The 17264-nt window shown below is 49.1% G+C and overlaps 2 protein-coding genes across 3 annotated transcripts in view; one reads left to right on the top strand and one right to left on the bottom strand.

The window, feature by feature from the left end:
* ZNF12 (zinc finger protein 12) overlaps window positions 1-2184 on the bottom strand; it is an 11367-nt gene extending 9183 nt beyond the window's left edge. The window contains exons 1-2 of one of the 2 annotated variants that reach the window (XM_024745295.1): window positions 1806-2184; window positions 602-666 (exon numbers count right to left, since the gene is read on the bottom strand). In XM_024745295.1, coding sequence (XP_024601063.1) covers window positions 602-616 — 15 coding nt within the window. In that variant the 5' untranslated portion in view covers window positions 617-666; window positions 1806-2184. The remainder of the gene's footprint in view (window positions 1-601; window positions 667-1805) is intronic. The other variant, XM_024745296.1, reaches the window with a different exon arrangement.
* Window positions 2185-10810: 8626 nt separating this feature from the next.
* On the top strand, window positions 10811-15896 carry LOC112399863 (speedy protein E4-like). The gene is made up of 5 exons (XM_024745264.1): window positions 10811-10919; window positions 11297-11656; window positions 12292-12350; window positions 12836-12921; window positions 14457-15896. Exons 1-5 carry the CDS (start codon window positions 10811-10813, stop codon window positions 14797-14799), a joined length of 957 nt encoding a protein of 318 aa, XP_024601032.1. The 3' UTR covers window positions 14800-15896.
* The last annotated feature ends 1368 nt before the right edge of the window (window positions 15897-17264 follow it).

The raw sequence follows: 17264 nt of genomic DNA, 5'->3' as shown, positions 1-17264 counted from the left end.
CATTAACAAGCCTAATACTACAACGTGGTAACAGAGGATGGAGAAGGACTTCAGAATGAACCCATTTTTCTGGGTAGGGTGACAGGCTAGACGATGCAACGATGAGCCGCCAGGGACAAAAGGAGAAGGCAAGGGGCGGGGGAGCTGTAAATAATCATTCTTGGATCTACTGGATCTAGCAATTTGAGGTGCTCTTTGGACAAACTCCATAGAGATGCTGGCAAGTGGCTGGACAGAGGCATCTATCTGGTCCAGCTGGGAGAACTGACAGAGCTGGAAGTGAAAAGCACCACAAGGTGAGATCAGACAGGTTGAAGAGGCATGAACCAAGAGTGAAAAGACAACACATTAAGAGGGGGGAAGAAAGAATCAGTCAGGAAGAAAGCAAGGAGAGATCTGTCACAGGAACCAACATAGCAGACTCTGCAGATGCGAAGGCGACAGTGGTCTGAGGTGACGCCTGGCAAATCTCCACTGGTTTGTATGCTGGATGCCAGGTCACCTCAACCAGATCAGGTTCCGGGGAGGGGCAGAACCAAGACCATCAAGCTGTTATCACACAAGAACAGCAGCAGGTAAATAAGTAAACAGCAAAACTCACCAGGGGCTGATTCATTTTCCGCTGCTCTTGGAACACCGTGCAGGACTGTGACAGTGGAGGTGGACCTGCAGAAGGAAAACGCAGGAGTGAAGCTACGACTGAAGCGGCTCGGGGTTGCACAAGCACCCGCCCGAGCTCGACAAGACACACCTGTGGGAGACCCACCATTTCATCTTCAGAAGGGCCTGTTAGAATGAGGAGGGAGCAACTACCCTCAGGTCTGTAACTCCCACGTGGCTGCGGTACCTGAGGGGATACTTTTTTTTCAGCAGCGAGTGTACATTGAGTCCTACTAAAATAAACCTCCGTCATTAAATATGAAATTAAAAAACGCATATAGTTTAACTCTTCTAAGTCTGTTAACAACTTAGATCAGGAAATCCACAGGATACCCAGAATAAAAGGACACACTCAGGTACGTTTCAGTCTTTCAATTATTTGTACAAACTTTACAAACTTAAGTGCGACGCTCAAAAAGCACTTTTATTAAAACTGACTTTAAGTGGACAGAACACCTGCCCCAGTAGTTTAGATTCCTGGTAGCGACCGCACGTGCATACCCGGTGAGGATCTAGGACAAGTCATCTCCCTTCTCAGGCCCAATCTCTTCCTTCCTCAACCGACGCAGCAGGACAGAAGCCTTGCAGACTCATCCTGCACCGATTACACTGTGCGAATCCACAGGGAACAACCGAGGGGGGCAGCGGACGCTTAGATTAGACAACCAAGGTGGTGACGCGCCTTGAGAGACACGTGCGAGATGCCGACACGGCGACAACAGGACGTGGAGTATCGGGGTTGGACGGAGGGGAGGACGTGACACGTCCCGGGTGAGTCTGTGGCCCCTGCTCCCCCAGAACACCCGGAGGTCACAAGTCCCAGGGGAGCCCCATCCGGAGTAGCCGGCCCTGCCCTCCAGCCCGGCCCCTCCACCTCCGAGAAGCGGTCAAACCGTCCCGATCGCACTACCGCGGGACCCCAAGCCCCGCTCTGCAAGGGCCGCAGGGTCCACAACCGCCTGCAGGCACGCAGAGGCACCAACCCCATCGAGACTCCCTGACCCTCCCCGGGCTCCCGAGGCTCCGGTCCGGGAGCTGCTCCTCCGGCGAGCTCCTCTCTCGGGGTCCCTCCGCTCCGCTTCCCGAGGCCACTGGGCCCGAGGAGTCGGCTCTGGGCCTACGGCACAAGCTCCCTTCAGGCCCACCTCTCTCCCGGGACCACGCTATGCCGCGCGCTGCAGACGGTCGGGCACTGCACCGCCGCCGGCCGCTCGGCCACTCCGGCCCAGGCCGCGGGCTCCGCAGCTCGAGCTCGGGGGTCCCACTTCCAGCCTCCGCCCGGCCTGCGCGAACCCTCGCCCGCACACACGGCTCGGACTTGCTGCCGGCCGGGACGGACGGCGTCCAGCCCCGCAAGCGCCGAAATGTTCGGCAACAGGGCAAAACGACGGAACGACGACCATAGCCGACCTGCGCACGCACAGGAAGCAAGGGCGGCGCGGCGACGGCGCGCGTGCGCCAACCCTCAGAAACCGTGAGGCGCACCTGCGCAGGAGAACGCCGGAAGTCCGCCTGCAGCCCGACCGGAGAGGGAAACAAGTACCAAGACTCTATTTCCCAGAAGTCTCCGCGCCGTCCACTTAGTGAGCGACTTAAATGTCTTCATGTCTTCTGGCAGTGAGGAGCTGCTGGGCTGCGACGGTGGGCCGTCTGGACCAGGGACTCAATTGCCCATTTGTCTTCACTCCTAGTAGGGATCAAGGAAACCTGTGGCCTCAAGCGGGGGCTGTGTGATGGCCTCCAGGGTCCCTGGTCCTTTCCCTGCCCTGAGACATTTCGGGTTACATCTGAGATTCCCCCACCGCCAGGAGAGGGGAAGGAGTGTATCACGTTCGCTTAACTGAAACGCTACAACTTTCCTTCAAATCCTAGGATACAATAAATGCCCAGCCATGATACAAACTAATATTACCCACGGAAAGAAAAGAAAATAGAAATTGTAACTGTTTACGCAACCAACGCGATAAAAACTGTACGAAAATCAGATACCAGGGATCTTACCTCTTAAAGAGGATACTGTTTATGTAAGGTAAAAATACCATTTTTCAAAATTGGGATCATAAGGGTAATGATTTATCACTATTTTGGGGGTGAAATAATATAACTGTTCTTTGCCAACTGTTCCTTAAAAGCTGTTGGGGAAAAGTTAAAAATAAAATCTCCAGGGACTTCCCTGGCGGTACGGTGGTTCAGACTCCTAGGTTCCACTGCAGGGGGTACGCGTTTGATTCCTGGTTGGGGAACTAAGATCCCGCATGCTGCGCAGTGCAGTCCCATTAATTAATTACGTAAGTAATTAACAAAATAAAAAAAAATCTCCCCCCAACCGAGAAAATCCTCTCCACAAATGTAGACGTAAAGAAAACGGTTTTACTGTTGAATAACCATTAAACCAGACTGTGTTGTGCACCACAGGCGAAGCACTAATGTTTGTGCAAATGAAATCAACCTCACTTTTTTTTTTAAACCTCAGCAGATAATATCTGTTGCATACATGTTCTCAAGATAAACGGGGGGGAACTTGTCTCCCGTGAAAAGACTTGACAACACCATAAAAATGGCATACATTCTTTCACAGAATATCCTAAATTCACATGGTAATCTCGGTGGCTGTCCATGCTAGTTAATACCCTTTACCCAAAGGAGAAAGACAACTGCTCCTACCTCTAGGACAAGCAGGTACTTACAGCTCAGAGCAAAGTGCTTAACACCTACCCTAAACTCCCCCGGTGACAGAGAGATAAAGAAGATAGCTCTCAGGTCCTTAACAAAGACATTCCTGGGTTGTAATGATGGCAAGAGACTGATTTAGCTTTTAAAAAGATTTAGATACTTATGAAAGGGACAGAGGAACTATTTATATTACAAGCGTCTTGAGGAAATCCTCTAAAAACGGAAATGAGAAGTGATGATTTGGCCAAATGAATAAGCACATAACCCATTCCTGATTTCCCCAGCTGAACTGCCACATTAAATTAATCCTGCACAAAATGCGTGCTTCTCCAAAATTGCGCTTGGAAGTGGCTGCTTAGAGCCAGGAATGGTCTCTTCCGGTTCTTGCTGCTGTTCACTGTGGCCTCTGCCTGAATTCTCACCGATGAAATGCTGCCAGTGTGGGAATGACAGCAACCACGCCTGCTCTGAGCCTGAGCCTGGCAAACCTCCAGGGCGCATTTCTCGCCTTTTCCATTTTCACCACGTAAAGACGTCAGCAACATGGAGTACCTTGCTTGGAAGCACCGTGGGTGGGCAGTGCGCCCATCAGCCTACCACCAGGCCTCCAGTTCTCACCTCACCCACGTGCACCGACCGGGTCTCAGCAGAACACTGCGGTGGCCTGTGAACCCCAGCTGCTGTGCCCACCTCAACACCTCACTCTATCCCTTCAGCCCAGGGACATGCTGGGCTCCCCAGCCCCCTGCCCTGTACTCTGCCCTGGACACTCTCTGCAAGTATTTCTATTACCAGTTGTCTTGAGGAAATGCTCTAAAAAAGGGAATAAAAGTACGGAGTCATCCCAATGAATAGGATGTCCAGCAGTGAGCTGATGTCCCTCACGACTCACCCCTCTCTCCAAAAGGCGAAAAACAGTCATTTCATACATTTCCCCCTTTTTAAAGCTGTTTTAAGTTCGGAGAGTAAACCTGGACCCTGCGACTTCACCTTGACCAGAAGCAACAACGGCCACCTTTTACTTTGCTTTCCTTAGGATCTCCTCATATATACGGATCCTTACAGTACAAAGCTTTCTCCTTGTGGATCTGCATCTCTATTAACTACAGATATTTCCCCTATTTTGTCAGTTCTCTATTTTTACTGAAGTATATTTGGTTTGCAATGTTTCAGGTGTACAGCAAACTGATTCGGTTACATGTATTTATGTGAGAATATATGTATGCTTTTTCAGCCTCTTTTCCATTATGGGTTATTACAAGGTATTGAACATAGTTCCCTGTGCTATACACTAGGTCATCACTGTTTATCTATTTTACATATACAAGTGTGTATCTGTCAATCCCTGTTCTTTATCTTTTTAACTTTTTACTCTCACATTCTCTTATACAGACACTTAAAAAATATGTTGTGTTCAAATCTGTCACTTTCACTTCATACTTTTCATCTGCTTTGACACTGTACTTGAAGAAGCCTTTCCCATCCGGCCTTTCCTAAGTACTTACCTGTGTTTTCTCCTGTTTATTTTTGGTCTCTTAACATAGCAATTTTATCACGATAACTGGCACCCATCTTCAGGATTTGTAAAATCATTTTCCTCTTCAAGTCTCTCAGCCATTTTTGTCAACACTAACACATCTACCACAACCGGGAAACGCAACATTTAAGAAGAAAACTCAGGTTTCTAATCTAACAGAAAAGGACAGGTTCTTCTTTGAAGTTCAGCAACACGTCTTAATTTGAAGGCAGGGGAGGGACTTCCCTCGTGTTCCAGTTTTACCGAATCTGCCTTCTAATGCAGGGCACGCGGGTTCGAAGCCCGGCAACCCTGGTCCGGGAGCTAAGATCCCACACGCCACGGGGCAATTAAGCCCGTGTGCCGCAACTAAGACACGACACAGCCTAAGAGAAAATAATACTTTTTTAAAAATAAAAATAAAAAAATAAAGGCAGGGGAAGCAGGAAAGCGACCATACCATGTGAATTCCTTCTTATTGAAAATACAGGTCGTAGCAGTTTGCTTGGCTGCGTCACCAAGTATGACAAAGTGGCGGGCTTAAGCAACACAAATGCACTGTCCTACATTTACGCAGGTTGGAAGTCTGAGATCAAGGTGTCAGCAGGGTTGGTCCCCTCAGAGGGCTGTACGGGAGGATGTGCTCCAGGCTTCCCGGTGGAGAGGGCGGTTTCCTCACCAGCACATGCACTATGCATGTACCAGGTAGGTGCCTGGGCTGAACTCCGATCCCAGGGCTCCTTATCCACGGCAGCACCAGGCTGCTGGAGGGGTTGTCACGGACGCGTTGGCAGGAGGATTGGAGGCTGACACAGACGTCCGCTCAGCTGTGGACCCATGGCCTGGCCACAGCCCTGCCAGAGGATGCCTGGGTGAAATCCAGGTCACGGTTCACCTCCCTCCTTATTTCATTCAACGACACCTTGAAGCCCCCCTAATGCAACCAGCCTGGTGGCACATCCCACCCAGAGATATCCAAATCTGAAGCATGTCACTTGAGAAAGTTAAAATTAGGCCCTAGCTCAGTGCTGTGGAATTAGAATCTGTGAGGCCGGGTCCAGGCATCTGTGTTGTAATATTTTCTCCACGTGACTCTCATGCCGAAAGGATTGTATTGACGAAGCACTTGTGTTTCACTCTCCTGATATTTCTGCACTAGAGCTACAGCCGTTGTTATATTAAACTGCATCCACAGGAGGAAAAGAGAGGAGGAGAGGTGATAGTTTTGCTTGTCTCCAAACACGCTGTTACTGAACCAATCTTGGGTCCACTCGCCCGCACGCACTAAAGCCAATCTACTGACACCGGGTCACGGTGAAGGAAAGTGCCGCGTTTATGGCAGGGCAACAAGCAAGGGGTCCAGGTATCTAGGGCTCAGAAGGCCCCCACTCCCCAATGGCTTTCAGGGAAAGGTGTTTACAGATGGGGTGAGGCTGTTGGTGGGAATGTACACTGGTGCCGCCACTATGGAGAACAGTGTGGAGGTTCCTCCAAACACTAAAGCTAGAGCTACCGTACGACCCAGCAATCACACTCCTGGACATATGCCCAGAGAAAACCATAATTCAAGAAGACACATGCACCCCAATATGTATAGCAGTACTATTTACAATAGCCAAGACATGGGAGCAACTTAAACGTCCATCGACAGAGGAATGGATAAGGAAGACGTGGTACATACATGCGATGGAATACTACTCAGCCATAAAAAAGAACGAGATAATGCCATTCGCAGCAACATGGATGGACCTAGAGATTATCATACTAAGGGAAGGAAGTCAGACAGAGAAGGACAAATACCATATGATATCACTTCTATGTGGAATCTAAAACAATGATACCAATGAACTTCTTTACAAAACGGAAACAGACTCACAGACATAGAAAACAAACTTATGGTTACCAAAGGGGAAATGGGGGGGAGAGGAATAGAACAGGAGGTTGGGACTAACGTATACACACAACTATATATAAAACAGGCAATCAACGAGGACCCCCTGTATAGCACAGGGACCTCTACTCAATATTCTCTATTAACCTAGGGAGTCCCCTGCTGGCGCAGAAGTTACGATTCTGGTCTTTCACGGTCATGGCCCGGGTTCAATACCTGGTCAGGGAACTGAGATCCTGCAAGCCACAGAGCGCGACGAAAAAAAACACAAAATTTTGTAATAACCTAAATGGGAAAACAATCTGAAAAAGAAAAGATATCTGTGTACATAAAACTGAATCACTTTGCTGTACACCGGAAACTAACAGAACATCGTAAATCAACTATAGTCCCCAAATAAAATTTAAAAAATGTTTAAAGTGAATTACAAAAGAGTGGGGTGAGGGAGGGGAGGTTGAGGGGTGTGTGGTCAGCTTGTGGACATTCTTCCGATTGGTTGGTGGTGAGGTAACTTGAGGTCAACATCAACCTTCTGGTTCCAGCTGGTCTGGGGTCTACGTGCTTGTGGGCAGCATGCAGTTAACTTCTTCCACCTGCTGGGGGCTTCAGTCTCTGCAAAACAGCTCCAAGGACGAGGCTCAGAACAGTATCTATAGCCCTTGAGGAAGAAGGAAAGGTCCTTGGCTTTGTTTAACGGCTACACTAGTATTATTTGGTCGTTTTGGACTCATTTCCTTTCTTTTTGCACTCTCTGCCTTCTCTGATTAAATTGTCCGTTTAGAACTCAGGGAAGGCTAGGAGGCTAAAATTTTCTAAAGACAAGAAGCAGGCAGAAGACATGGAGAGAATCCGTCCCAGGAAGGCCACACAAGGTCCTGCTCACTTACAACATCAGATTTGATCTGGGCTGTTTACGCCGTTTTGGGACAACATACCAACACATCTTAAGATGGGTCCCACCCGACTGTACCACATTTGGACAAGGTGAGGTGGGGTGGGATTATGCAAATCCAGATCTGAAGACTAGATAAAGCAATCAGGGTATTTCACAGTATACAAGAGAAATTTTCACGGGGACAGAATACCAACCTTCTAAGATTTGAAAGCCTGTTAAGGAAGAGGGAGAGTGAACTTCTATTCTGTTATACAAGGACCCAGTCAGCGGTGATGGTTGAAAGCACGACGAATGCAAATCTGAACTCATTTGCCTCCTAACGATGGAACGTCTACAGCAGAGGGACACAGGTCCTCAAGCAGCAGTGCTTTTCCCAGCAGTGCGGACCCTGAGGAGAGCCGGGCTGTGGCAGCTCTGGAGGACCTCAGACGCTCTTTGCATGGCCTCTGAGACCTAGAACATCTCAGGAAGTCCACGAGTGCAAACCAAAGAGACACTCAGTCCCTGCACCTTGGAGGAACTGATTTGACTCTATGTATGCATTGCTTGGGCTAATTAGAAATATGTAAGTGATCAAAAGACAAATTAAAACTCTGGGCACATCCTGAACAACAGAGATACTTCTCCTCAAAGTCCAAACAATAATTCAAAAGCAAGACTCAGACCCAAAATGTGGAAACAACCCAAGCGTTCATTGACAGATGAATGGATAAAGAAAATGTAGTGTGTATATTCATACAACAGATATTATTCATCCACAAACAGGAAGGAAAGTTTCTAATTGATAGAAAGAGCATTTATGTATTTCTCAATGATTGTTTGACATTTCTTTGTATAAGCAGTGAAAATTTAACAATTCCACTTATAAGAGGAAAGGTTAGTGTTTCTTTGTAGACACAGTTAAGTCTCAGCACACACGTGCACACAGAGTAAACAGAAATACCGCCCCGCTACCTCCCCCCAATCTGATCCCCCGATGAGCCCTGCTGATTCTCCCTCCAAATATATGGAACCTGTTGACTTCACTCCATCTCCTCAGACATCGTCTTCCTGCACTACCACGCCAAATTCCTAACCGTATCTGGGGCTCCCGACTTCCACTCTTGCTGAATCCCCACCCCATCCATTTCTACAGCAGCCAACATCAATTGTTTCCATTTCAGTGCAACTGGATCTCGACACCTCTCATTCACTGGTTTCCCACTGCACTTGGCATACATCTGAACTTCTTCAGACCCAGGGTTTTATTTCCTTCTCACTCACTATGTACTGTCCACACTGGCTTTGGGGTCTAGGAAGGAAATTTTGACACAGGCTACCACACGGAGGACACTTGAAGACATTATGCTAAGTGGATAGGCCAGATACAAATGGACAAATGTTACATGATTCCACTTCGGAGAGATCCCCAGAGGGGTCAAATTCATGGAGACAGAAAGTGGAAGGGTGGGTGTCAGGGGCTGGGGGGGGATGGGGAGTCAGTGTTCAATGGGGACAGAGTTTCAGTTTGACAGCATGAAAACATTCTGGAGACGGATAGTGGGGATGGTTGCACAACAATGAGAATTCTTTATTTTTGTTCTTAAGATTTTTGTTTTACTTATTTTTGGCTGCGTTGGGTCTTTGCTGTGCGCAGGCTTTCTCTAGTTGCAGCGAGCGGAGGCTACTCTTCGCTGCAGTGCACGGGCTTCTCATTGCGGTGGCTTCTCTTTACGGCGGAACACGGGCTCTAGGCGCACGGGCTCAGTAGTTGTGGCTCGCGGGCTGAGGAGTTATGGCTTGCGGGCTCAGTACTGGTGGCGCACGGGCTAAGGTGCTCCGCGGCATGTGGGATCTTCCCGGACCAGGGCTCGAACCCGTGTCCTCTGCATCGGCAGGTGGATTCTTGACCACTGTGCCACCAGGGAAACCCAACAATGTGAATTCTTCATGTCACTCAACTGTACCCTTAAAATGGGCAAATTTCATGGAATGCAAATTTTATCACAATAAAAAAAGAGAGAGAAGGGAGGAGGGAGGGAGGGAGGAAGGAAAAGCAAGACTCAGACCTCCAGGCGATGAGTGGAAGCATGAGTTGGGAAGTTCAGAAGAAGCTTCCAGTGACACTGCTTGATCCTGAGTTGGCTATTTTCTTCTCTGCATCTCGGCTACCGTGTACTTCCTACCCTCATAGAAAAATCACCTGTCTTGAACTGGAGATTTTCCCATTAAGGCTTTTTGTACATGTGACATTTTTATTCAGGTAGTGAAATCTCTGGGACAACAGTGATACTACATTCTCAAAATTTTGATAAGTAGACGAGAACTTCTTAATTGGAATCGAGGGGCAGGCTTTGGACAATCCATGGACTTTGTGAAATCCAAAGGTGCCCTTTGTGTGTGTGTGTGTGTGTGTGTGTCTGTCTGTAGACACCCGTTGAAGGGTGCGTGAGCACGTGTAGTTCCGTATGATTTTAGCTGCTCAAAATGCCTCTTGGGCTCAAAGGTGCCTGAGGGTAGTGGACGTGTGCTCCTCCACTACAGAATTCTGAACACAGTGCCAGTAAACACTGAGCAGAAGAGCTTCGCAAAATTCCATGTTTTAACGTAACTTTTTAATCCAGTGAGTCAATGTACCTGGGATATTTTTTGACATCCTTATCTCACTCTTATAAGGCTGAACCGTTGCTGCTTCCCCTAAGTCTCCTCGTCCCTCTCCCCACTCTCCCACCAGCCCGTGGAAAAGGAATGGGCGGGATGGGGAGAGTCCAGCAGGGAGAGGACAGGACAGCTCACCTGCTGGGAAGCGGTAAAGCGGGGTCCGGACACCTTGAGGGGGGTTTTGGAGGACGGGCAGAGGTTGGGTCACTGGCAGGAGATACCGTTTACCCCTGATCTCTGGGACAAGTGCACACATAGGTCTGACAGTTACTTGTGATTTCCTTCAAACTGCTTGCCAGGTTGGAATGACGGATGATGACATCAGAGGCTTCCGACCTTCCTGATTGGAAGGACCAGACTCCGTGGTGCTCGGCAACAGTAGTAGACAATAGCATCTCGCCAGAGCTTCTCACCACTGCCAGTTGCCCCGCAGCTTGGAGAAGGGACGACCACTCGTGTTTAGCCCAAGTCCAGAACAAGAGTTGGGACAAAGCAGAGTCTAGGCTTCGAGGAAGGGAAGAGTTTGGGAGACATCATGGACAATCTTCCACCGAGTTCCCAGGCTGAGGAGGAGACCTGCCAGTCCAGCTCCTCAGGGTACCCCCTGGAGGTGACTGTCTATGAAGAAATCCCAGGACCGTCAGGTGAGGGAGCTGGCACGAGAAGGAATTTCAGAGGCTTGACCGGTAAGGAGGAATGGGTACAGAGGTCGGGAAAGAGCCCCCACAAAAGGTGCCTATGAAAGAAAGGAGACATTCGGAAAGCCAGGGATTGAGGGAGGAGAGCACAGGAGCTGGGGACACGGAACACCTGGGGAGCAAGAAAGACGGTTAGGAGACGAGATCCAAGGATGAGAGAAGGGAAGAGAGGAAACAAGGGGAGGGTTTTTTTTTTTTTTTTTTTCTCCTGGTGGGAGAAATTATCTACCATGAGAAAGAGTTTCGAGGACAGCAAGCTGGAAAAATGACAACAGGAGTCAGGGGAGGGATCGGTAGATATGGACAGAGAAAGATGGAAAGATGACTTGGGGCAAGGTCAGCGGTCTGTGAGACTGGAAAGCACGGGGGTGCTTCAGGGGGGAGGCAGAGTCGGGGTGGGGTTGGGTGGTCACCAGTGGCTGAATTCCCAAGACGAGAGCGTCATACTGTAGTCTCTTCTCCTTCGTCAGCCCCCTGGGCCGGTTGCACCTCCCCGCCTCAGCGCCCCGGCGGGAAGAGGAAGAGGTCAGTGGCGTTCCGAGCGGAAGTGGAGGGCGACCCGGCCGCTGAGGCCCAGGACACCTGGGTCGTGGAGTGGCTGATTGGGCTCAAGATGAAGCTGAAGCGACAGCGGGTGTCTTCAGTGCTGCCTGAGCACCACGAGGTCTTCAACAGGATGCTCGGTAAGGACCCGCCCCCTCGCCCAGCACCCTCCAATCCTATACTTGAACAACAAAGAAACAAATCTTCCCATGACTACACTTTTCCAGTGGAAAACAATTCCCTGCTAGTTGGTGCGCTCTCCGTCCCTGGCGGACTGTCTACGGATAAAGGATACAGGGGACACGTAAATGATGCAATAAAGGACACAGGGGACACGTAAATGATGCAGGATGAGGTTAGATTTAGAAATGATACAGGGTTAGGTTTGTTTGGCTTCAACTGTACCCCTGAGACTCTAGCTCTTACTGGCCTTTTGAATCTTACTGGTGCGGGGCAGAGGGGTGGGGGCTGACAGTCCATCTTCGCCCCAACAAGACTCTCAACTGAGAAACTGGCTGAGAGTAACTCGATGCCCTCTGCACTGATACGTGAATGCATGATGAAGGGGCATCACTCCCTGTCACTGGCCCCCCTAGAAGGGGAGTCACCCCCTTTCCTCCCACAGTGAATGGTCTTCAATACCCTCTTCCCATCACCTTCACCCTGGGCCACAACTTGGCATTTCCCCGGGGGGGAGCGCAGTTCTCCCTCTTGGCTCTGCAATGCTCCCATGACAGCCCTGTTCCCACTGGCAACATCTGCCCTCTTTTCACAGAGGATCCCGTCGTTAAGAAATTCCTTGCCTGGGACAAAAGGCTGGAAGTATCTGACAAGGTAAATCACCCGCTGAGATGGATTCCAGCTCCAGCGCCTGTCCTGGGTGGGCGCACGGGGTGCTTTCTACACCCACGTTTCCAGTTCCCACCCAACCTGATGCCTTGTCAACACTTCCCTCCAGGGGCCTCGAGGTCCCCTCTGGGATCTGAGCCCCAGGTGTGCCCCTTTGGTAGTTGCTGCCTAAGTCCCCTCTCCACTCAGCTCTTGGAGACTCGCCTTGGCTCCGGTTCATCAAACACAATCCAGTGCCAGTGGCCCTAAGTCCACAACCTCAAACCCACAGCCTCCCATCCTTGGAGCGTCGCAAACTCTGACCTTCTGTCCTCTCCCCTTCCCCAAATAATCAGGCTCACCCAACATGGGGGGTCTCCTCTCCAAGTGGCACCACCCATTCCTCGTCCCCTGCTCCTTTCTCCCTCCCACTCTTTCTCCTCTTCCAGGAGGTGACCTCTCTCCTACGTTTTTCTCCCTCTTTCCATCAGTATCTCCTGTCGATGGTGATAGCTTATTTTAGCCGGGCCGGGTTCTTCCCCTGGCAATTCCAGAGAATCCATTTCTTCATAGCTCTGTGAGTACCTTGCTCCATCCCCGCCATCAGTATTCAACACCCTGGGAGGGCGGAGAGAGAGACGTGGGGCTCTGACCTTTCATCTATTTTTTTTAAACCCCTTTGTACCGTTTACTCTGGTGTGAAAATGACAGGATTACGGTACAGTGGTTTCTTTTTCAAACAAAGTTATGTTTTTTATACCATTCACTGTCAAAACAAACTACCCTAATGTCAATTAAAACACTGAACGAAACAAAGCAAAACACAAAACCTTCCTAAGAGGAGAGGAAGAAAGAACTGACACCATCCTGCCCCCGAGTAAACAGACTTGAGACGTTTCCGGTTCTGGTTTTCCAGTCTCGGGTCTTCCCACATCAGCACCAAGTGTGATTATCTTCCGTTTCTGCGTTCGCACGACAAATGCCACAATCGGCGGGCCCTTATCACATAGCGCGGATCTGGTGTAAAATGCTCCCCACTGACGTTTCTTCCAAGTCTCCCAAGCCAGTCGGCTCTATCTGCCTGAATATCCTCCCAAAACACAGGTCTGACCGCTTCACACAATTTCATTGGCTAATGACGTGCCAAATCAAGGCCAGAGTTCTGGGTTGGAATTCAACTCTCTCTGCAATCTCCATCACACTGTCCTGATACTTTATTCCTGTGTTCCACTGTTCCTTCCAAATACCCTGCCCTCTAAGTTTCTATTGGGCTTTCTGTCCAGGTATCTTTCTCACACATTTATCTGAAGAAAATGACCCTATCCTTAAAGTGGGTTCAAACACCAAAACCTTCACGATGCCTGATCTCCCTAACTTCTGCATCCCGGAGGCACTTGAGTTAAAATCGTATTATAACGTGATGCTTTGCATTATAGTCATTTCTTATCTCCCCCCTTCCCCTTCCCCAGTCCCACTGGACTGGACACAATGTGGAAGGCAGGTCTTGTCAAAATGTCACTGCATTCCCAAAACACTCAGCACAATTCTTTTCATTTTGCAAATGTTCGTTACTGTGAGTCTTCGAGGTCATCAGTATTGCATTTGGCTATGAGATTAAAGGTTCATTCATTCATTCATTCATTCATCTAATGAAACCTTATAAAGTACACCCTACATGCCGGGGAATATGAGGTGATGGGAACAGAGATTCACAAAAGGCTGTTGAATTCATGCATCAATATGAACCAAGCCCTAAATGTGTCATTTGGTTGGAGAGGGATGAATGCAGAAACAGATCAGATCAGCTCCTGCCCTCAGGAACTGTACATGTACCTACAACATAGGGAGAGAGGTGTGTGCACATAAAACAAGTTGAAGGGAACAGGGGGTTGGATTTTGTCCTCATCCTCAAGGTGTGAGAGGCACCCTTCCGAAGGTCCTGCCTGGCGGTGCCTCCTTGATGACTGGGCGGCTCTCGGTGACGGTGACGGTGACGCTGGGCAGGGCTGGGTGGGTCGTGTGAGGATGTTCAGCCTGCCTCTTTCCTGGGAAGCTGATCTCAAGTGGAGGCCCTTCCTGTCCTGATGACAGCGGCCTGATGTCTTTCCCCAGCTATGTGGCCAGCGACATGGAAGAGGACAACCAGGCCCCCAAACAAGCCATCTTTTCGTTCCTCTACGGAAAGAACCGCTCCCAGCGTCCCTTGTTCCACAAACTGCGTTCCCAGTTCACCCGTTCCATGGGCTGGAAGACGAGGGTCACTCGGGAAGAGTGCGAGCAGGTGGGTGGGCTGTGGCGGTCTTGGGGAGAGGGAGGGCCGGAGAGGAGGGGGGGATCACGGGGAACTCGGTTTGGGACTTGGGGATGGACGAGAAAGAACCAGAGGCCGGGCTACAGGAGGCAGTGGCATCCTCATTGCCAGGGGCTGTTTTTCTTTCCAGATCCAGGCTTTTGATCCAGAGCTCTGGGTGTGGGGAAGAGATCGCACCCTCTTGCCCCAGGGGCCTCAGGAGCACGCAGGCCTCAGGTCATCGGCCTGCGCAAAGGTAGGTCTGCGTGCGTGCGCAAAGGTGCCGGCAGAATGACGTGTTGTGTACTGAGGATATCGGAGGAATCCCACTGCTGCACCCACATCACCTCTCTCACTGTGAAGGGGGCCAGATGGGCACGCAGCCACATGCCAACTCAGCGCCCAGCCACGGACTGACAGCCACACACAGACACCAGCACCGCGGGGCCCGTGGGCGCCAGACCTCGGGGAAACCAGTTTATCCCAGACGCATGGGTCTCACTGAAGTCATTTCACCCAAAGCAACTGGGTCCAAATAACAGCTTTGACGAGACGGTGATTTTCTTCCATATACTGTGTTTCCAGTTTCTCTTTTTCATTCATTTTTGGCCTTACATCCCTCAGGGATATGGGTTCTAGCATTCATCTACAACAAAGTAAATGTCTTTATTTTCATCCAAATTTACTTTCAAATTGCTTATGGCCAGATGACCTGTGACTCTTTATTTCCCCTGAATCACCACTTCTGGACAAATGATTCCTCTTGTACAATTCACCTTTTCCCCCTCAAGTTTACGGTCAAGGGGGTTTCTCACAACGAGCGAAGGTTAAGGAATGCCATCTTCAGCATGGCTCATTACAATTGACACATTAGAATTCTAGATGTGCGCAGAGGACTGAGCAAACATTTGGCTTAAATCTTGCAAACTAGCTGTCTTAGTCCATTCGACCTGCCCTATCTACTACAGACTGCGTGGCTCATAAAGAACACCCCACAGTCTCTTTTACAAGGCCAATAATCTCATTCATGAGGGCTCTACCTCCCAAACACCCCACCTCCTAATGCCAGCACCTTAGTGGTTAAGATTTTAAGATTTCAACATAAGAATTTTGGGGGACACAAACATTCAGCCCGTAACACTAACCAAGTTTAGGACTGAGTATTATTTAAACATTAGGATCCAGGGACTTCCCTGGTGGCAGAGTGGTTAAGAATCCGCCTGCCAACGCAGGGCACACGGGTTCGAGACCTGGTCCGGGAAGACCCCACATGCCGTGGAGAAACTTAGCCCGTGCGCCACAACTACTGCACCTGAGCTCTAGAGCCCACGAGCCACAACTACTGAGCCTGCATTCTAGAGCCCGCAAGCCACAACTACTCAGCCTGTGCGCCTAGAACCCATGCTCCACAAGAAGAGAAGCCAACGTCATGAGAAGAAACGGAGAGTACTCCTCGCTCACCACAACTAGAGAAGGCCCACGTGCAGCAACGAAGACCAAATGCAGCCAAAAATAAAATAAAGGAAATAAGTAAATAAATGAAAAATTAATAATAAAATAGACATTAGGATGCAGGGTTAGCGTCAGGGTTAGGGATCCGGCATCAGGTCTCCTGGTCCACGATGTTGACTTGTCAGAGATGTCTATAGTGTGGTGCCAAGTCCAGAATTGAAGTGGTGCCAAAGGACCAAGGTGAGTTAAGACTAAAGCTGCATTCTCCAAATGCCAGCACCCTGAGCAGAATCACCTGGGGTCTTCGCTATGAAGCAGATTGCTGGGCCTGACCTTAGGTGTATTCAGTAGTTTTTGGAGTCAGGGTCACCAGAGTCTAAGAATCACACGTGAAAACAATGAATGGCTCAGGACTGGGGTTCAGAATGGAGAATTTGAGATAAAACTGCAATCATAAAGGAGCCTCAGTTCTGGCTAGAGTTGACTAAGCATGTGAAGACCTTTATATCTGCACAGTTGCCACTTTGAAATCTGACATCCTTGCTCTTTCTCTTACGTCCAGATCACAGAGCCCAGGAGAGATGAGGATGTTCAACACGAGGGCACTCCAGACGGTGATGACAGCTGTGAGGAAGGAAGGGAGAAAGCCTCTTGTGCAGATAATCGCGAAGAACCCAGCATCTTCTAGAATGAGCTGAGAAGAGTTTTCATATCATACTCCTAGGAGCGGGGCATGCTTCTAGGAGTCTGTGGCAGGACAATAAGAAAACAGGCTTTTCTCAGATTCCATCCTTTTGGAAGTCACCACCCCAATTTTCAGATCATTTCATTCAAATCTCCCCTGAGGTCCCACTGGAGGTCCCATTTTTTATACACTTGTTTGCCCCGGTCTAGAAGCATTTGAAGATGGAGTGCAGGGACTCAGAATAGGATAGAAAAAGTTTAAAATATATAATGAGAGCCATAGGGTCGTGACTGATGACTTAACTTTCACAGGCTTATTTTGAAAATGTCACCTATATTTACACATATATACAATTTTATTCACATTTTCAAGAGAGATTTTTATCTATTACATAATATACCTTTTATATATTACATAATATTCCCATTCTACTTATAGCTAGGTGGGTATTTCCTCCCAAATCTTGTAAGCATAAATTTTATTTTTTTAGTTC

The sequence above is a fragment of the Neophocaena asiaeorientalis genome, unplaced genomic scaffold, assembly GCF_003031525.2.
Source record: "Neophocaena asiaeorientalis asiaeorientalis breed wild unplaced genomic scaffold, Neophocaena_asiaeorientalis_V1.1 scaffold461, whole genome shotgun sequence".
Classification (NCBI taxonomy): Eukaryota; Metazoa; Chordata; class Mammalia; order Artiodactyla; family Phocoenidae; genus Neophocaena; species Neophocaena asiaeorientalis.
The sequence above is the reverse complement of the archived record's forward strand: the minus strand, read 5'-3'. Positions and strand labels throughout refer to the sequence as shown.

Coding starts and splice junctions, on each gene's coding strand:
- LOC112399863 (XM_024745264.1), top strand. CDS start 10,811: ATGGACAATCTTCCACCGAGTTCCCAGGCTGAGGAGGAGACCTGCCAG. Junction 10,920..11,296: donor AGAAATCCCAGGACCGTCAG/GTGAGGGAGCTG, acceptor AGATGGAAAGAT/GACTTGGGGCAAGGTCAGCG. Junction 11,657..12,291: donor GGTCTTCAACAGGATGCTCG/GTAAGGACCCGC, acceptor CTCTTTTCACAG/AGGATCCCGTCGTTAAGAAA.